Below are 22,129 nucleotides of genomic sequence, written 5' to 3'. Positions count from 1 at the left end.
AGAGTAACACTGAATTTTGCTTTTTACTAAACCAAGAGACTAAGGAATTTATTAAGAAATGACAAGTTCCGCTAGTACTCTTGCGATTAGATTTACTTCCCGCAAAATCTGCATCACTATATGAAACTAAATCAAAGGAAGATGATTTTGGGTAAAACAAACCAAAATCTGAAGTATTATTCAAGTAACGAAGAATTTGTTTTACTGCAGTTAAATGAGATTCCTTTGGATTAGCTTGAAATCTAGCACACATACAAACACTAAACATTATATCAGGTCGACTAGCAGTTAAGTATAATAGAGATCCGATCATACCTCTGTAGAGCTTAGTATCTACATTTTTACCATTTTCATCTTTATCAAGAGAAGTAGTTATACTCATAGGATTTCTTCTTGATTTCGATGAGTCCATCCCAAACCTCTTGAGAAGTTTTTTTGTATACTTAGCCTGGTTGATGAAGATTCCTTCTTCAGTTTGCTTTATTTGAAGTCCAAGGAAGTAGTTTAATTTGCCCATCAAGATCATTTCAAACTCTTCCTGCATAGCTTTAGCAAACTCTTTACAAAGAGAATCATTAGTAGAACCAAATATTATGTCATCAATATAAATATGCATAATAAGAATATCTGAATTAAGATTTTTAATAAATAAAGTGGAGTCTACCCGACCAATGGAAAAACCAGATTGTTCTAGAAAATTTCGTAGTCTTTCATATCACGCTCTTGGTGCTTGTTTAAGTCCGTACAAAGCTCTTTAATTTGTAGACTTTTTCTGGATATTTCTTATTTTCAAAGCCTGAAGGTTGCTCTACATAAACTTCTTCATTGATGTGTCCATTTAAGAATGCACTCTTAACATCAATTTGATAAAACTTAAAATTCATGTAGCTAGCAAAAGCAAACATCATTCGAATTGACTCCAATCGAGCCAGTGGTGCATAGGTTTCATCAAAATATATGCCTTCTTCTTGATTATAGCCTTGTGCTACTAGTCTTTCTTTGTTTCGAATGACTTCGCCATTTTCGTCCAACTTATTTCGGAAGACCCATCTTGTTCCAATTACTGGAAGATCCTTTGGTCTATCAACTAGATCCCATACATCATTCTTAGTAAATTGGTTAAGTTCTTCAGACATGGCCAAAAGCCAAAATTCATCATCACAAGCCTCATTGATATTCTTTGGTTCTATTTTAGATATGAAAGCAATATTTGCAATATATTGCAATTGCCTTCTAGTTTGGACACCACTCTTTATTTCTCCAATAACTTGTTCATGTGGATGATTGGGAACTTCTTTCCAAACCGGTTGAAGAGGAACATTTTTTTGAGAAGTACTCTCTATCAAAGGTTCTTCTTGAAGTATTACTTCTTCTCCTTCGCTTGGAGGAATAACCTGCTCACAATTCTCATCAAATGCAACATGTAAAGATTCTTCAATGCAAGATGTTCTTTTATTAAAAACACGATAAGCTTTACTTCTAGAAGAATATCCAAGAAATATTGATTCATCTAATTTTGAATCAAACTTATCAAGATTATCTTTGGTATTTAACAAGAAACATTTACTACAAAAAATGTTGAAATATGAGATCTTTGGTATACGATTATAATACAATTCAAAACATGTTTTATGTAAAATTGGTCGAATAAGAACACGGTTTAAAACATAACACGCTGTATTTATTGCTTCAGCCCAAAAGTATTTTGGTAAATTTTTATCTTGAAGCATGGTTCTAGCACATTCTTGCAAAGTTTTATTCTTTCTTTCAACAACTCCATTTTGTGGAGCCGCTCCAGGAAAAATAAAGTTGTGAGATATACCATGTAAATCACAATACTTTAGAAAAGATTCATTTTCAAATTCACCACCATGATCACTACGAATTTTAATAATAGATGTAGATTTTTCATTTGTAATTCTTCTATAAAGTTTGGAAAATTCAGAAAAAACATCATTTTTGCTTCTTAGAAAAATCACCCATGTAAATCGAGAATAATCATCTACTATAACAAATGCATACTTGGTACCATTCAAACTTTGAATTCTAGATGGTCCAAATAGATCTAAATGTAAAAGTTCAAGAGGACGTTTTGTTGAAACTATATCTTTTGCTTTAAAAGAACTCTTGATTTGTTTACCCATTTGGCAAGCATCACATAAGTGATCCTTCTTATATGGTATTCTAGGTAGACCTCTAACAAGATCATTTTTGGATAACTTGGAAATAATTTTAAAGTTAACATGTCCAAGTCTCTTGTGCCATAACCATTGAATTTCATTTAAAACAATAAGATATTTTTCATTAAAAGTGGGTAACTCATCTAGATAAATTTCATACACATTGTTCCTTCTTTTACCTTTAAAAATGATCTTTTTAGATTGAAAATCAGAAATTAAGCATAAATCATGTTCAAAAGAAACAAGAAAACCTTTATCACATAATTGACTAATGGATAATAAATTATGCATTAAACCATCTACTAAAAGAACATTTTCTATCAAGGAAAATTTTGGATTACCAATGTTACAAATACCAATTACTTTTCCCTTGTTATTGTCACCAAAGGTGACAGTTCCTCCATTCTTACTTTGAAGGGTAGAAAATAACTCCGGCCTTCCAGTCATATTTTTGGAACAATCACTGTCCAATATCCATTTGCTCCTTATTTTGTGTACCTACAACAAAATTAGAAGATAAAGCATTTGACCCCTTTCTATTTTTGGGTCCATGAGAGTTAGTCTTAGGAACCCATATCCATTTGGATTTTGGTTTCCTTTGATAATAAATATTCTTTCTATAAAAAGATTTAGCATTTCTAGAGCAATCATGTTTAGGCTTATAAGCATTATAAGTTCTATGATTAGATGCATTTCTATTATAACTAGAAAATTTAGATCTTTGAACAAATGGTTGAGAATATTGACTTTGATTCTTCACCACATAGTTTGGTCTATTTTGAGTATCAAAGAAGCTATATCCCAATCCAGTTTTATTAACCAAGCATTTTGAGAATCAAGAAGTCTTTCTAGATTCTTTTGTCCATTTGTGAATTTGGTCACTATAGAAAGAAGATCATTTGATTTTTCTTTTAGACTAGTTATTTCTTTTTGTAAAAGATTGATTCTAATTCCAATTTCTTTTATCTCAAATGTTTGACAAGAGTTTTTCTTCTTGAGATCTTCTATCTCTTGAAGTAACACTTTGTTTTGAGAGTCAAGAGTTGAATTTTCAGTTTTTAACTCTTTGTTTTTAGAACTTAGACTCTTAAATTTAGCATATAAATCATTAAATGCTTCTAATAAATCATCATACTTAAATTGACTTACCGAGTCTTCTTGTGCTACAAAGCACATGTTGGCGACTTCTTCATTTGATTCTTCATCGAAAGATGAGTCACTATCATCCCAACATGTTTGAAATGCCTTTTTCTTCTTAAATTGGTCCTTGGTCTTGATTTTGAGAAGGGGACAATCTTTCTTAATGTGTTCTGCCTTTTTGCAGTTAAAGCACTTGACTTTATTTGGATTGGAAGAATCCGATTTTTTTACCTTTCTTTAAAATCTTTCCTTTTTTATGAATCTTTTGAATTACCTTGTGATGAGGGCAATATCTTTATCTTCATCTTCTTCTGAATTTTCAGAGTCAGAAGTAGCCTTAAAAGCAAGAGATTTTTTCTTGGGTTCTTCTTCTTGTCTGTCGTGAAGTTGGACTTCATATGTCATTAAGTTACCAACCAAATCTTCAAGAGTGAGAGTGTTTAAATCATTTGCTTCCTCAATAGCTATGGTTTTTCTCTCCCATTCAGGAGTTAAACACCTTAGGATTTTTTTGACTAAAGCCACTTGTGAATATTCTTTTCCAAGGGATTTTAGAGTGTTAGTGATATCAGTCATTCTTGTTACCATGTCCGATATAGATTCATTTTGCTTCATTTTAAACAATTCAAATTTATGAACTAAAGAAGCAATTTTAGATTCCTTTACCTTTGACGCACCTTCGTGAGTCACGAGAAGAGTATGTTAGATTTTATTTGTTGTAGAGCATTGAGAGATACAATTGAACTCTACCTTGTCAACGACACAATACAATGCATTCATAGCTTTGGCATTAAGTGAAACAGTCTTCTTTTCTTTATCGGTCTATTGACTGAAATCAGTTGATGGCATTTAGTACTTTTCTGAAACAACTCTCCAAATTTCGAGATCCATGGATTGTAAGAATATTGTCATTCTCACTTTCCAATATCCATAGTTTGTTCCGTCGAAGAAAGGAGGACGAACAGAGGAGCATCATTCTTTGTGCTGAGATGATATTGTTGCCATGCTAGATGATGGTAAGATCAAAATATAGCTAACCTGCTCTGATACCAAATGAAAGTGCAGTAGGATCGAGGCAACGAGCACTAGAGGGGGGTGAATAGTGCTTTTAAATATCATCTTCGGAATTTTGACGGACTTTGAAATTCACAAAGCAATCACACAAAGAACACAAGAATTTATCCTGGTTCGGTCTTTCCCGACCTACATCCAGTCCCCAAGCAAAACCAGCTTGAGATTTTCACTATCAACCTTGTGTAACTACAAGATCATACACAGACCAAATCCGGTCCCCACTTTCAGTAACACACTTACTGAAAGCAAACAACTCCTTTAAACCAAAGAGTCCTTCATTTTACAGAAAAATAAAATAAGTAACAACTTACAAACAACCTACGAGCCCTTCTTATGAATGCAAATGAGATGCAATTGGCTTTTGAGGTTGTTGGAATACTCAACTCGCGAATTCATTGTCTCTCAAAGAAATTTAAGTGAAAAACTGAAGTGAAAAATATCAAGTGAGTGAGAAAAAGAATATGAGTGAAAAGCAAATAGTAATTCAATGTAATTGTATTTAATTTGATATTTTTGAATATATAATGCACTCATATTTATAATTGAAAGATTCCATACATTGATGGTATGAAAAGGTGTCAAAACAGTCAATTTTGAACGATCAAAATGTTTGAAAAATGAAAAGACACGCCTTTTAAAAGTTTTAGGAAAAACAACAAAATTAGTCGATTGGAACAGTAGTTAGTCGACTGATAATTAACTATTAGTAGACTGACAATTATCGTCGGTCGACTAATGTGTTTATCAAGCCGTTTGAAAATCTGAAGTTTTGAAACTTAGTTGACTAGAAAAAAAATTAGTCGACTGATAATATCATCAGTAGACTGAAAAAACTTTCAGTCGACTGCTGCTAAATTTTTTTGAAAATACATGTTCTGTCCGATCGACTGATAAAATCATTAGTCAACTGCTGCTAAATTTTCAGAAAACAGACATTTTGTCCGGTCGACTGATAAAACCTTCGGTCGACTAATTTGACAAAAATGATATTTTCTTTAGAAAATTTGGCGCGAAAGGATTAGTCGACTGGTGAGTCTATTGGTCAACTAATAAACACGAAAAATTAAATAAAGAGTTTTCTAAAAAGATTTTCATGAAGGGTTCTTTTAGAAAAGTTTTTCTAAAGACTTTTTAGGTGAAATGCAACCGAAATATGCATTATAAGTAAGGCTCTTACAAGAATCTAAGACTTTTAATGAATTTTACATTTGCACACTAGTCTTCACAGATTCTTCATCGAATTCTTCAATGCTTGTCATCTTTCTTCATTGCCTTAGCTGAAATACAGTTGATTCACTTGTTCATCTTCAAAACCTTGTATTTGAAGTATCATGTACGACTTCATTGTCGTAACACTATAAAGTACGAAGATTCAAAAAAACTAAACATATATACTTTTTTACTTTTGAGCTTTTATTTGCAATGTTATTCATTTTCTTAGTTTTTCAAAAATAAACTGTACATACTCATACTTATGATTAAAAATAAACTCTAACATGCATCTATCGCCATTTCTTTGAAATCCACATAAGTAACCATGTTTTTTTAGATTAGTGTCATAAAATTTTTTTTTGGAGCTTAAAAAATTTCTAAAAACATTAGATTACGTAAAGGATTCATATAAGATCAAACTCATTCCTTAAAAGCCCAATTTTTATAAATTGTCATCAAAAGTGCAAGTATAAGGACAAAAAAATCTGGGTGTGCAAACTACACCCTCCCTCATGCTTGAATAACACTGTCCTCAGTAGCACCCCCCTTGCTTTGATGAAACTGAGTGAATACATATGAGAATGACAATAAATGTGAGAGAAATAGTAGAAGTCACCTGATCCACACTATAGATCCTTACCTGATATGGCAATTGAATGACTCTACAGTGGTTTCATCTGCCTCACAGTTTGCAACTTATAAACATATACCAAAAATACAATGCATACATACTCTATCATTCACACTCACAAAGAAAAACTATCTAAAAATAGAAAACTACTAAGACTACTAATAGTACAACACAAATATGGGTTGCCTCCCATAAAGCGTTAAGTTTTACATCCTCAGCCAGGCGGATCTCTGGAGACCCTTCATCGTCCATGAGATCAATGGACGTCAAGTCATGCTCAATCAGAGGATCTGAGGAAAAGAGTATCATCTGTGACACTACACACTATTTTTTCTCCAACTCTACCCCTATAAACCTTATTATAAACCTTATGATGACTCTAGAACTTAGGATGAAGGAGCTTAGTCTCAACGTGGAGACTATTCTCAAAATATGGTGAGTTATAAACCGAACGACTAAGAAGACACACATCTAATTGTGGATCGGATTGCTTCCTTGTGGCGTCTGTCACTTAGAAACAATCATCATGTCCAGTCACTCTCTTGGCAATATCAAAGATACGTAACCATAAATGTTTGTTGCTGAAAGAAACCTCTATATCTCCAGTATGACAATCAATACTAGCATAAGCAGTATCCAAGAATGGTCTGCCTGGAATAATGAGGATCTGGTGAGTGACATCAGTGCCCTTCTTGTCCAGAACAAGAAAATCGATAGAGAAGTAGAAGTCCTTGACCTTGACTAATACATCTTCCAAGAGTCCTCATAGACACTTGGTAGACCAGTCAGCCAACTACAAGACGATAGTCGTGGGCTTTAGATCTCCAATCCCAAAGGTGTCATAAAGAGACCCCGACAATATGTTCACGCTTGCCCCAAGATCGAGTAATGCACACTCGATAGTCATGTTTTCTATAACACATGAGATATTCGGTGCCCCTGGATCTTTGAGCTTAGGTGGGGCTTGGTGACGAAACACAAAGCTCACCTACTCAGTCAAGAAGATCGTCTTGGGCAATAACTTTGATTTTTTTTTTCTACTTGCAAAGTTCTTTGCGAAACTTTGCATAAGCAGACACTTGTTGGATGACGTCAAGCAAGGGGATGTTGATGTGAACCTGCTTGAATATGTCAAGCATTTCGTGCATGCATGCCCCTTGCTTGCCGAAATCAATCGGTTTTTCAAAGGCTTGAGGAAAAGAGGCTCGAGGAATATACGAAGAAGACACAAGCTGTGGGCTTTGTCCGTTCTCCTTGGGCCTGATGGAGGATATCGACTGGTCAATAGGTGTGGCAGTGGTCTCGTTAGTCGACTTCTGAGTAGGGTAGAATGCCTTTCCACTCTAAAGAGTCATAATAAAGTTGGTTTGCTCTTGGTGGAACTATGTGAGGTGCAGGTCATGATACATGAGTTCCTTACCTTTGGGTTGATGACAGACTGACTCGAGAGACTTCTCTTGCTTCGCCGGCTCAAGGCCTCAGCCAACTATCCTATATGAGTCTCAAACTTCGCTATTGACTGCGTGTGAGAACTGAGGTTGACCTTAATCTTAGAAAAGGCCTCGAGCAACTTCTCCTTAAAAGATGAGCTCGATATGAGCTCCTGAGGAGAAGACAAGCTAAGTTGGGGATGAGCCTGTGGAAATGTGGGGCGCGAGTAACCTTGTGGGAGGCTACCCTGTCTGTGTTGTATCTAGAAAGGCATGTGGGGTGGCTCTTGTAGATTTCTCCACGCAAAGTTGGGATGATTTCACCATCTCGGGTTATAGGTAGGTGCATAAGGATCGTGCACTGGTCTAGCGAAACCTTAGGCAACATTCACTTGTTTATGAACGAATTCAGGATATAGTGGTGCTGTTAGACACTTAGAAACAAAGTGTGCAGGGCTAGCAAATAGCTCGTAAACTTTTTTTTATTGAATTTAGTGAAGCTGGGTTGACCAATAATTGATCAACTTTTCTGGTCAACTGGTCCACTTTGATTTTTAGATCATGTTCGAACCCAACTTTATAAATCTCTTCTTTCTTATGACCACTAGGAACATGTATGGTCCTATCAAGCTGCGAGGACATGGCATGGTGCATAACATTTTTGCTCAACGTATCAAATAATGTTCATTTCTCATCCTTGCTCTTGAGCATGAATATGCCCCCACACGAAGAATCAACTATTTGCCTGTCCTTCTCGGTCATTGAAGCTCAACTTGTGGTTATAATGTGATGCGTTTTTGGCTAATATTACGCCAAACCCATAAACCCCAAAATTAAAGAGAAACAAAAAATCAATGATCCTCACATCATAAGTAAAATGAACCATAAAAGAAAACAAAAAGGAAAATGCATTCAATAAGAAAAACATAGAAAAGAACCCACATTTTCAACTTTGAACTCTCTTTCTGTTATTTTTGAGAGAGAGAGAAAGAGGGTTGGGTTGGGTTGGTTGAGGGTGAAGATGGGTCCAGTTGGAAACAGATGGGGGGTAGAGGGAAGAAACCAAATGGGTTGCATTGAATAAAGGAAAACCCTACAAGTTTTTTAGAAAAGTATTTTTTTCTTTTTCTTTTTTCAATGTTGGCACTCTTACCGATTAAGTCGGCATCCAAAATTATTCCTCACATAAGTTTGAATCCAATGGTTGGGAGCCTCATTTGTTTCTCACGTGCCTTATGTATGAGTAAATATTGGCTACTAATGAAGGTAAGAAACTAATGAGTAAAAATCACTTTTAATTTTTTTTTTATTTTTTTTAGATCAAATGTGTTACAAATATGATGTATATGGTTTGTTTAGTAGAAAACTTGTTTTGAATGATTGATTATGACAAGTAGGCTTTTAAAGGAATTCAAAAATCAATGACCTGCAATGTGCAAAAATTTCATTGCTCAAAAGATCACATTTTTATGTCACCATGCTCCAAGGCTAAATCCTTAGCAAACAAATCATTTTGCAACACATCTATGTCGTTAGATTGAGTGGATACAACTTGCACCTAGCTCATTAGTTCCTTACCTTCATTAGTAGCAAATATTTTTCTTGCATTACTAATATATAATAATGATAGGATGCACTTGGAGCACCTTCTCCCACCTAATAAAAGCTTTAAATTTTTAAAATTTTGAGTTTTTTAGTTGATCATTATTTAATAAAAAACAAGTTTTGAATCATGTGATTATATCGTACATATAGGTCTTTTAAGATCTTCAGAAACAAATGGCTCACCAAAAATTTAAGACTTAAAACAGCCTATTTTTATGTCCAAAAACATGACCCAAAACATGTCTGATAGAGAAGATGCAACCTAACTGTGATTTCTAATACCTGAGAGCGGTAGCATTACTAATATATATATATATATATATCCCAATCCAATAAAAAGGTTTCTTTTATTCAAACAAATTATGTTTCTTAATTCCTGGCTGAAGCCTACATTATTATTTATATGGTAAGATGTGCCCACTCTCTCTTTCTCTCTCTCTCTCTCTCTGCGTGCCCTTTCAGTTTCCCCACTCTCTTCTTCTGCATGCCCTTACAACTTCCCACCTCTATTTCTCGGTTCTTCTGCGTGACGTTTCATCTTCCCTAACTCCAAGAGAATTCGTCTTCCTGCATATGTCTGCAGCAGAAATCAATCAAAGCCACAACACCCACATCAACAAACTCTGTGTTCTTCACCGTTCATTTGATCATTGATTTATTGATCGATTTTTGGGTTTAGAGGCTTCTGCTATTTATCGCGTTGCTAATGCTCGACTTTAAGTGTGTATATTTTTCAATGTTGGAGGTTTGTAGTGTATGTCGTCTATGTTAATAACTGAATACAATTTCATGAGCTACATATTTACTGATGCAACAATAGGGAAAATAAATCATTGACAGAACTTTGGCAGTACTTTTTTTTTATTGACAACTTAGACAGTACTTGAAGGGATATGACACAAAAAAATATTGACACAAAAAAATATTGACAACTACGGTGGACCTTATGTGAAGCAATTCTGGCAATGCACTTGAAAGAGATTCTAATGTGTTCAAAGTGTTTTCTTGCTTGCTTTCTGTTTTTATTAAGTGGGTAAGTGATTTTTTTAATTAATTTTTTGTTATCTTGGAGTTTCTTGATTGACGTTTGTTTTTTATTTTTTTTTCTGTTTTTCATGGCTTCTTTTGATAAATAGTTAAACACCTATGTTGCCATCTTACTCTTTTTGTAGTTTCATTTTGTTTACTAAAACATTTATTTTCTAAATTCAGACTTGGGAATACATTTTTTTGCATCGTCTCTGGCTTTTTAAAAATTGGGGTTGTAATTTTTCTTCTTAGTTTTTTGCTTCTTAAAAATTATGGAACAAATATGTTAATTTTTTTGCGATCATGGAGTTTCTTGGTCGACTTGTTGGTTCTTCTATTTTTTTATTTACTAAAAGAGAGTTCATGTTGGTGATTGCGTTTTCTCAAGTGGTGAATCTGAGCATTTTTTTATTTTGTTGACTTTTCACAAATGTTATCAAGAAGTAGTTCTTGATTGTGTCTTGAGAAAGTGTTATAAATGGATCCCCACATTCTGATTGTTTTCTGCTGTTTTTTGCCTTGTTGGATTTCATTAAGATTCTAGAGTTTATGTGATAATTCATACTCATCCTTGAAGTGATTGGAGTTATGGCATCTTAACAAAAAATAAACAAATCAAAGAAGGTTCTTTTTGCTCTTGAGCATGTAGATTCTTTTTCTCTTTTTCACGGTTTGGGGTGAGCCATTTATTTCTCTTAATATTGGGGTTTTATTTTGTTTTTCTTTTGGGAGGATTGACACACTTCTCTCGTCCTTTTTGAGCTTGTTGGAAGATTAGAATGGTGTGATTTAGAAAATGGCATTTTATTTTATACAATTCTACTTTCATTTGGCATCAGATAACTTCTTCTCAAAACAAAAAATTTTCATTAGATAACTTGTTTGTTGTTGTTTTCTATAGGTTTCACGTATAACAGTCAGAGTTGTCTCAATTACATTATTATGGTATGTTGCAGAATCTACATTTTATTGCTTGTGTAGCCTTTCTTGCAGCTTTATGGTCTTCATGATGGAGGCAGTTCTTTTAATCCTTACTGGTTTAGCTGATTTAAACATCAGCTCAACAAGGTTATTGCTGAAAATGGAGTAGCTCCTCGTATATATTTAAATTACTAAAAACAGAGGTGCTGATGCAGTTTGGCATAGCTCTGGGATCTTCATTATCAGTTCTCAGCATGCACTAATGCAACTTCTATCTTGCTTTATGATTCATATTATTTTGATCAATCCTATTACTATTGTAGCTTGCTTGTAAAGGAGTTTCTATACAAATGTTCAATCTCTATAGTGACTGAATTTCTTTAGGATAACTTTTCTATAGGTTGCATTTTGAAGGCCATGGAAATTGTAGGGCACAACAACCTCTCTCTCTTATGATTTAATGAAACAAGTGGAAGACAAAAAGACATGAGCCGCTAAGGGCAAATCACTATGTGCACAACCATGAGTCCTCTAAGGACAATACAAGAAGCCTACAAGGGCTAATACAAGAGAACAAAATATAAAAAATAAACCTTTTATTGATGAAATACTTAGTAAAAGCATTGACAACAAATGGGGGCAAACAACTCACATATATATATATATATATATATATATATATATATATATATATATATATATATATATATATTGCAAAGCTCCCCAAATAGAATTGTTAGGATTTGAGGAATTGAGATCACGTGCAATGTTATTGCACATTTTAAGTGTGTTGCAACACCTGATCACCTACCTTCTTTGGCAGCAATGGGGCCCAACATAAATGGTGGGTGATCAATTGCAGTAAACATGTGGTGGAGGGAGTGGAGAAGAGAATGGAGATGGGACTTTTTCAACTACACCATCAGAGGATGTAGTTGACAACTCGAGTCTCATCACCTATTTTCTTCTCCACTATCACCCCTCCATCTTTCTAATGCTGGCTCACAAACGAAACCCTGCCGAGTTGGATTGCAAGAATGGTGGAGAGGCAGTTTGGGCTACTTGACTGGGCAAGGCACAAATGCGGTCTGTGTAGGATGTTTGCTGCAAACACGTGTTGGTTCAAGAGGTCTGGCTCGGGGTAGTTTTAGATTGGTAAGATTGAATTCGTTGTGTAGGGCTCTCCCTGCTAATGCTGGTTGACTTCATTGCTGGATGACTTCAAGCGGAATTGGTGAACAACTTAGAGCTTCTGTTGTTAACCATCTTGTTCATGAAACTCGACTCACCAATACCTGAGAACAAGTTTGAGAAATGCAGACAGATTTTAATGCAGCAACTTTCAATCAGATGGATGATCTGTAATCAAATGGAAGTTGTTTGGACTCATAGTTTGACTCTAGTGCAGTCTAATGTGGTTGTTTACCTGTGTTTTCTATAGCTACTAATGTTTTTTGTAGCAGCTGTATTGGAATCAGTGGACTGTGATTGAGTTTTTTCTGTTCTCTGTCCTCTGTTATAGCAAGTGATATCTCATCACCTGCTATAGCACTATTATGCTAAATTCACATGATAAACAACTACGCTGTTAGCAAAACTTAATTTGGAAAGATAAGCCTCTGAAAAGGTCTTGATGCTCTAACAATATGTGACGTAATTATTCACATATACTGGTCAGGGTCTGCCTAATCTCAGCTTTATCCAGAAACAAGTAGACGAAGAATGCACTACAAATTAACCACATCATCCTTGAAAATTTAAGTTATTTCTTAACCTTGATAACTTTATTTACGGTAGAAGTCAAGCGCTAGCAGTTGACTTGCCCTAACTTCTCCCAACTTTGACCATCAAAACACCTTTTTTTTTTTCTTTCTTGCATCCTTTTTCAAGCATACTGATGTATTTTAAGAGCATGCTTCAAACGCAGGACAAAACCCACCCGGAGACAAAGTGGTCATCGGGGATAGGGGGACAAAATGGTACCCTCTGGGCTGTTTTGTCCCCATATTTTTGGATCCTCACAAAATCCATATCAGGCTGCTTTTGTCCCCCATTTCAAATGATCCTTAATTGACTTAATCCTATCTCCAATACCAAATAATATTTAAACCTAGACCACTTGCCTAGCGGCCTCGGTCCCATCCCACTATGCCAAACCCTTTTGGGGCTTTTCCACCAGTATTAAATTTTTTTTTTTTTTTGGCTATAACAGAAGACAACACGTGCTATTTGTGATCTAGTGGAATAAAAAATTTCTTTGAATCTCATTCAAGCTTGTCAAGTGATTCTGGTGAGTCCAGGCATGAGCAGCTCATGTAGCATAAGTGGATCAAGTAGGAACAATGGGTGTTCTGTGCGCAGCTTGGCTTATTCTATATCTGTTAAACACAGTAAATTAACTAAAAAAAACTACATTTTCTGAACAATGAATTTTTGCAATTTTTACTTTGCATGGTGGTTGCTCTTTGTTTCGATTAAAGATGTGCTTTACACTTTGTAGGTTTTTTTTGTTCTTCTTTGAGATAGACTTTAAGTTTTGATGGTATTTTTCTAGCAAACTATGGGCAGGATTTCCTAAGGTCATAGTGAAAAAGTTTAAAAGGGGAAAATAACAACAACTAAATTTTTGGTGAGAAATAAAAAATCTTTTTTTGCATTTCCATCAACAAAATACTGACCTATAAAATCTGATTCAGATAGTCCATATCCGAATATGAAAAATTTGGAACAAATAATTTGGGGTTGGGCGGATTTTACCCTAAAAATTCATACAATCAGTTCCTTGTTTATTGGAGAATTTTTTTTACAGAGCTGAGGATAAGCATGATCATCTTCACTTGCAATTAACTTTTTTAAGTTTGACACAGTTCAAGGTGGTTCAAGCCAAAAGCTTGGATACCCCTTGAAATTGAACCGAATCATCTACGTTGGTTCAAAGGACCCGAAGCTCAAGGTCTTCCAACCACTTGATATGCCTTTAGTTGTAACACAACCAATTGTAGGCTGTAAATATGTTCAATTTACTAATTGACAACAAGTCCTTTGAGGATACCCTAATTCCCAATTAATAGGGCAATCAATCGGTTCAAAACGTATAAGATGGATATTGTTCTACATTTAGGGGTTATAAAAAAGAAATGATGAAACTTAGGAATTGAGTCAGGTCTGGACCAACCTCACCTATGACAGAATTGGGCCCTGCTCCACTGTCCGGGGCTTAAGCCAGCCTGTTTTAACACATGGATCTCCAAGCACGGTTTGTCCAATTGATCCGAAATGGGCATCAATGGAATGGATCCAGAGGCATTTTTTTACATGTTACACATACATGGATTTTAAAATAAGATCTACATATATATTTGGATCGACTTCATATTCAAGTTATTTTGGACTCATTCTGAATCTATTTCGATCCATGCATGTGTGGATGAACTATATACAACAGTACAAATAAACCTATTTATGCTTATTTCCATGAAAACTCTCGTTTACATGCACTTTATCAGAATCAGTATTACCATATAAAACCTCCTCATATACGAGTTCAATTCCATTTCACATCCGAATTCAGATCCATATTTGCAGCATAAAATTCAAGTTCGGATCCTGGTTGCTGGGATCCAGCTCATATATTGATTTTCCATTCTTTGTAATGCCAAGGGTATCTTTATAATTGTCTAAATGCAGAAAGTTTTCTAACATCCAGAATTTAAGGGAAAAAGATCTCAACCACAGGCTAGCAACTGATCACCTTATTAATACTTACCACGTGAAAACAACTTACCGATCTTCTCCTTGCCCTCCATTGTGTCTAGCAAAAGTGAAGGTTCTGCTTGGGAAGTAGAGCGATTCTTGGGAATTAAGGATTCCAAAATGCATTTGTTTTTCTGTTTGGCATGCATGTAAAAGGCAGTCAAAGAAAAAGAATCCAAATTCCTTTCAAATAAATTCCCTTATTTTTCCTACCAAATCCATTTTACCAATTTCTTCCAAGTATCTTTTGCCAAACAGATAAAGAAAAATGGGTACTTCAAAAATGTCCTTCATAATTTGCTTCCTATTACTCACGGTGGTCCATTGCAGTAGCACCACGGAAAGGAAGGTAAGTAATTGATGAGACTAGCTCAAATTTATTTCTCACAAGTAGGTAGCTAGTGAGTCAATTGGATATCGTTTTGCCTATTTGATTATTTGGAAGTCATAAATCTCAAGCAATTATTATTGGTTCACATGACTTAAGATTTTCTGTTGATACTTGACATAGATTAATCATTTCATATATTAAACTGTCTAACATTGGCAGTCATACATCGTGTACATGGGAGACGTGCCATCCAATTTTCTCTCAGACACGCACCATCACATGCTTGCATCTGTAACCGGCAGGTCTCTCTCTCTCTCTCTCTGTTTCTCTTTTGTTTCTCTCCCATCCAATATTCTGTTGGATGTATTTTGGTAATGTTGAATGGTGAATGTTCTCCTTTCTCTCTCTCCCTCTCTAAATCCATCGACAGGTGCAGTCTATCATGATATATATTTGGAGTCTTGAAGATTTATGATTTTTGGCCATCAATTTTTCAAACATTATAAAAACCAACCATGTCTTGAAACCAAACACTACATGACTTGATCCGTATAATACCAGGCACACAGATCTCATCTGTATGATCAAACTTTTAAAATAAAACAAAAAAAATTCATACAACCCATATAACATGCTTTATTTAGCATTCTCTTTCTCTCTCTCTGTATATATATATATATATATATATATATATATAAACCTAGCTTGCCCAAACAATCATGGCTGGTGCCACATGATGTTTTCCAACCAATCCTACATCAAAATGGTAGCAGTAGTATCTCAAATGAATGAGTTTTCCTATCAAACTTAAGTTTCGAAAATTTATTTGTTATTGATACTAAATCATAAATGTGTATACTATGAAAAAAGTTTCCACTCGTTCACAATTAATTATTGGCATTCCTTGAGCATGTGATGAGCAATTTGCTTTAATTTCATGAAATTCATTTTGGCAGCCATGACATTGCAAGAGAGACAATGGTCTACAGTTACAAGCGAAGTTTCAATGCATTCGCTGCAAAACTCTCACCGGAGGAAGCAAAAAGTTTAGCTGGTTAGTATGAAACACAAGTACATTGACTATTGTATACACAATCAATTTTTCCAATAGTTAGCTTGTTTAATATACTATTACTTAAAATTGTGCAGAAACTGAAGGCGTGACATCAGTATTTCCTAATTCCTATCACAAACTTCACACCACAAGATCGTGGGATTTCGTCGGCTTCCCTTTGAATGTAAAAAGGCAGCTCAAGTTTGAAAGTGATGTCATCATTGGAGTTTTGGACACAGGTAAGCATTAAAGGATATTATGAATGTAAGCAATGGTTTGATTAGATATGCATAAGTTGTTCCTTGGTTTTCTAGCCAACTTGACCCAGTCACATTTGTTGCTCTTTTTTTATTTTTTATTTTGAAGGAGCTCTTCTTCTTCTTTTTTTCATAAAATTGATTCTTTTCAAGAAAATGATGCCATCTTTCCTCATATAAACAAAGGTATTAGCCCCCATTCACAGAGCTTTGACGACAAGGATCTTGGACCTCCTCCTGCTAAATGGAAGGGCACATGTGAAAGATCTGAGCATTTTAGTGGGTGTAACAAGTATGCTCTCTCTCTCTCTCTCTCTCTTTCTTTCTCTTTCTGATTCAATCAAAGATTTACACTCCCAACCTTCAATAATTAAATTGACACAACAAACTCATCGGAGCCAACTATTATAGAATAGACGGACCCTTCATGCAACTTCAACCCTCTGATATACTATCTACAGTTGACACTAAGGGTCATGGCACCCACACAGCATCAACTGCAGCTGGTGTCCAAGTTCCAAACGCAAGCATGTATGGGCTTGCTAATGGCACTGCGCGGGGTGCAGTCCCTTCAGCTCGCCTTGCTGCATACAAGGTATGCTGGGAAGACACTGGCTGCTCCGACATCGACATTCTTGCTGCCTTCGACGATGCCATCGCCGATGGTGTTGATGTGATTTCAATCTCCATAGGCGGCATGAACAATGGATACCTCAAGGATGCAATATCGATCGGGTCGTTTCATGCCATGAGTAAGGGAATTATCACGGTGGCGTCGGCCGGGAACGATGGTCCTGACCCTGGCATGGTGGAGAATGTGTCACCATGGATCTTTACGGTGGCGGCGAGTTCCATTAATCGGCAGTTCAGAACCAAACTTGCACTGGGCAATGGCATGCAGATTACAGTATACCTTTGGCTCTTCACTAAAAATTTTCTTCACAATCTTTTTTTCTAGCTAGGTCGCTTGTTTTAGCTTATATATTAAGTTTGTTAATTTGGTTCTTCTTTTTAAAATGACAGGGCATATCATTAAATACTTATTCCCCGAATAAGAAATATTACCCACTCATCACTGGGGCCCAGGCAGGAAGCAGTTCAGGTGGCTACGGGCCATATCCAACGTAAGAACAACTGCATACTTGTATAGTCTTTGGGTTCCTCGGGAAAGTTCAAGATAATTTTTAGAAATTCTTGGGGTTCGTTTGCGCGTGTAGTGTATATATATATATATATTTATATAAAATCTCACGTACACGTTAAAAGAATTCGCTACAAGAGGCAATCCTTAGGTTTTTGACCATAGAGATCCGATCCGTACGGTTATATTTGTCAAAAAATATTTTTCAAAAGTGGGTTGAAGATTCGCACCCTATAAAATGTGTGCAATAGGATTATAGCTTGTACTCATGATTGCTTAACAATTTGTTTGCAGTTTTTGTGATCAGACTCTAGATCCCAACAAGGTGAAAGGGAAGATTGTTCTTTGTGATTTGGTAAATGGAGACCTTGACTCCAGTGTTAGGGACATTGGAGGGGCTGGAATCATCTTTCAGAGTTACAAAAGCCAAGACACAGCTTTCCCTTTTGCTCTACCAGCAGTTTTAGTGGATACCAACAAATCAATGACAATAAATGATTACATCAATTCCACTAGGTAAGTAAATTGAAACTCGATCTCCTCACTTAAATTCCTGACATGGGTAACGGTTACAATGAAACCTTGAAGTGAGAGGCTTCCATGCATTGACCACCACTATGCAATCATCTTCACTCCCTTTTTGCGCAATTGCGTAGTTGTTGTTGCGTGTATCGTAGGTGACCATCCTTCTCTGTCAGCCTACAGCTCCTTCCTTCTCGGTTGGGCCCCTAACCTTGTTCATCTAGCTAATTCCAGAGGAGGATAGGGTTATTTGTGACACAAACCCATCCTTGAATATCACCCGAATTCGTATTTGGGAAGCAATTCGATGTCAATATAAAGTTAAGCAATGGAGTAGTCATATCTGGAACTCTAATTAAAGCCCACCCACGATATTTGGCCACATCAATAAGACTGCCAACTCTTGACAATGTTGTCTGCAATGGGAGACTGAAGCCAACAGACCTTCCAAAAACCTGATTTTGCCATCTTAATTATTCTCCAAATTAAGCTCTATGAATTGCTATATTACATCACGTATATACTTGTTGCACAAAGATTGTTCCAAACATCATCCATTAAAATTGATTTTTTCCTCTATTTTTCTTGAAGGCCGCCTTATGCAGTTATATACAAGTCTTATACAGTTAATGTGAGCATTCCACAAATTGCATCTTTCTCATCTCGTGGCCCCAATACACTCTCACCAAGAATCCTCAAGGTAATGCAGTATTTTACATGCTTAAAAGGGAGAGCAAATAAGGTCATTGGCTGAGTAGCTACTCTGGCCAATGACTGGATGCCATGCATCCCCTTCTGTCCTCTAAATGATGGGATAATGCTAATCATTGTTGCTTGATCTAATAACCATACCCTTGATTACAGCCTGATATCACTGCCCCTGGGCTAGATATTCTGGCCGCATATACACCATTATCTTCAATGACTGGGAAGAAGGATGACGAACGAATGGTTAACTACAATATAATGTCTGGAACTTCAATGTCATGTCCTCATGTGAGTGGTGCGGCTGCATACGTCAAGTCTTTCCACCCTCGTTGGTCTCCTGCTGCAATCAAGTCTGCTCTCATGACCACAGGTAAATTTGTTTTCTATTTTGTTTTATTTGATATTTTTCATCTACAATATTTGCTTTGCATTGACAATGATGCCTTAAAACAAATAAAATACACACTAGTATCTGATTGTAGATGTATAGATCTGTCTTTGTGGTTTCGTAAGTTTGATCCTTTACTTCACTCAAAGAATTCTATAGTTGGTAGATTGCATCAAAATAGTAGTGTTGTTCTCTGTTTTTTTTTTAATTTGCTTCGGTCTGTAAATGTGTGAATTTGGAAATCCATTGATTTGCCTTTTGCAAACAAAAATATAACTAGAGATTCGCCAAATAACATGCCAATAGTTCTATATTGCAATTCATAAAAATAATCTGCAAAATGTCTCTGCTCTCTCCATTGAAATGAATACTCAATTCTCAACATGGTAAGTTGCCAATATAAGGGAAAAAAAAACCATGGCAGGTGCTTACAAATAGTTGCAACGAGGGCAGTTGTCATGCTATTGTATATGATGTTATATTCCATCGCAACTGCACATCTCACTTGATGGAGCTATCTATGTATGCCCCCCCGCTTTAACATTCTCATGGTTTCCAAGTGAGATGTACAAGATGGATTGAATACAACCCATGACCGTAACTGCTCTAGATGTGCCTAACCTTGGAAGTTGCTAACCCAGATAGCCCATTATGTCTGAAGATTCAAAGGTTCCTATACCATATCTTTAACCGTTTTTCTTTCTCATTTCCAGCAAAGATGATGGACCCAAGGCTGAATGAGGACGCAGAATTTGCCTACGGTTCGGGTCTATTTGATCCAAGACATGCTGTTCACCCAGGCCTAGTGTATGACATGGACCAATTGTCATACGCCCAATTTCTCTGTAAAGATCACATAGACGGTGCTGCCTTGGGAATCGTGACTGGTGGTCAATATAACAACTGCTCCGCCATACCTGCCGACCAAGGCTATGATGGTCTCAACTACCCATCGATGCAGGTCCAAGTTAACAATGGATCCGACCCGATCCATGCCGTGTTCTATCGCACAGTGACCAATGTTGGTGCAACAACTTCAGTCTACAAAGCAATGGTCAATGTCCCAAGTGGGCTTAAGATCAGTGTCACACCAGAAACTCTCTTATTTAGCAGACGGGGACAACGTCTATTCTTTAAGGTAGAGGTGAATGGTGATCCTCTTGGCGCCAATCCTATGGCATCAACTTCACTTGTTTGGGATGATTCAAAACATAAAGTCAGAAGTCCCATCGTTGTATATCAATTGGCTCCATTCGAAGGAATCACCCACATGTAAAATGTCAAACTTTCATGATATTGAAATTACACTTTTACTTTATAAGAAGAATTGTTCTTTTAGTAATTATTTTTTCTTGTAAAACTTATTTATGACTTATTTTGGAGAAGAAGCTCAAGGATGAGCAAAAATGCAGGCTTTATCTACCCTTTTTAATGTTATTTTTTTCTCTCTTCAATTATTACTTTCTTCTTCTTCAGTTCCTAAATGCTTCATATTCAAATCTTAAAGCTTGCGCTTGGAAATAAAACGATGCATGGTTGAAGTGTTTAGCCTGCACGCAATAAGTTTAGAGTTCAAATCCTATTCGTTATAAGTTTGAAACAATAATTTATTTTGTAAATGAGCCAAGTTTGAGTTTGGCTTAGTAGGTTTATGTTGTAAATTCTATTATTTTCAACTATGAACAAGTATATATATATATATATATATATATATATATATATATATATATATATATATATATATATATTTTGTAAATGAACTAGCTTGTACTTTGCTTGTTTGGCTCAGGCTTTTCACGAACTCAACCATGGCTCAGTTCAATCAAGAAATGAGCTGAACTTGAACACCCTCTACAATCATGGATTATCATATGGTGTTTATATATTCTCCTACAGTTGAGTTTTTCTTCAATTAGACAATACATATTGTTTTTATTTTTTAATTAATATTCTTTTAAGGATGTAAAAAGTATGTTTTAGATTATGAATTTTCAAGATTTTGGTAAGTCTTTAAATTAAGTGCTAAACATTAACGGATTATAATACTTTGTATTGTAAAGTTTTAAATGCATTGTGAGCCATCCCTTTCCACTTTTTGAAAAACATGTTGAGATGTAAAAACTTCACAACAGTTGGTCGGTTGAGGGACAATGGCAGATTAATGTAGCTAGACAGCATAGTTTAGCCAACAGCTTCAGGATTTGTTGTGATCATTGGCAGGAATGAGGATTAGGAACAATATTGACAAAATAAGGTGAAAATACGAGAAAGATAGAGAGTAAAATATGACCTCTTGTTACTAGATACCGGCAAACCTTTTTGCGACCTGGCTGCCAGATCGCTATCACGGGGGGAGGGGGACCGTCCTCCAAGGGTGACTCGTTCTCCACGGCATGGCAAAAACTGATGAAATCTCCAATTGATGGGGTTTCAACTGGTTAGTCGGTGCTATTTTTGTGAGTGTGTTGTGGAATCTAATGAGCACCTCTTCGCTGGGTGCATATGGTTTAGGAAGCTGCAGGAGTTCTTCTGGAACGAGGTTACGACTGATACTTTTTGCAGTCTGTGAGATGTGTTCCTCTCCCAAAAGGATCGGGCAAAGGGGACTACGAGTGGAGTAGCTGGGTTTTGATTTCAATGGCAGCTGATTTGGTTACACAAGAATGAGATTGTTTTTTAGAGAGCAACCCCAAGCATAAAGTTATTACAGGTTAGGACCACCAACGAGTGTAGAGAATGGATGATGTTGAAGA

The 22,129-nt window shown here is 35.9% G+C and overlaps 1 protein-coding gene across 1 annotated transcript; it reads left to right on the top strand.

Annotated features, from left to right (window-relative positions):
* Positions 1–15,258: 15,258 nt before the first annotated feature.
* Positions 15,259–20,652, top strand: LOC149848570 (subtilisin-like protease SBT4.14). Its single transcript, XM_090004759.1, has 11 exons — positions 15,259–15,324; positions 15,526–15,608; positions 16,263–16,360; positions 16,456–16,599; positions 16,804–16,905; positions 16,998–17,524; positions 17,641–17,741; positions 18,053–18,274; positions 18,872–18,980; positions 19,145–19,358; positions 20,090–20,652. Exons 1-11 carry the CDS (start codon positions 15,259–15,261, stop codon positions 20,650–20,652), a joined length of 2,229 nt encoding a protein of 742 aa, XP_089860885.1.
* The last annotated feature ends 1,477 nt before the right edge of the window (positions 20,653–22,129 follow it).

This window comes from Nuphar pumila, chromosome 1 (genome assembly GCF_984573655.1).
Source record: "Nuphar pumila chromosome 1, dmNupPumi1.hap1.1, whole genome shotgun sequence".
Lineage (NCBI taxonomy): Eukaryota > Viridiplantae > Streptophyta > Magnoliopsida > Nymphaeales > Nymphaeaceae > Nuphar > Nuphar pumila.
Note: the sequence above shows the minus strand (reverse complement) of the source record. Positions and strands in the feature narration are given on the sequence as shown.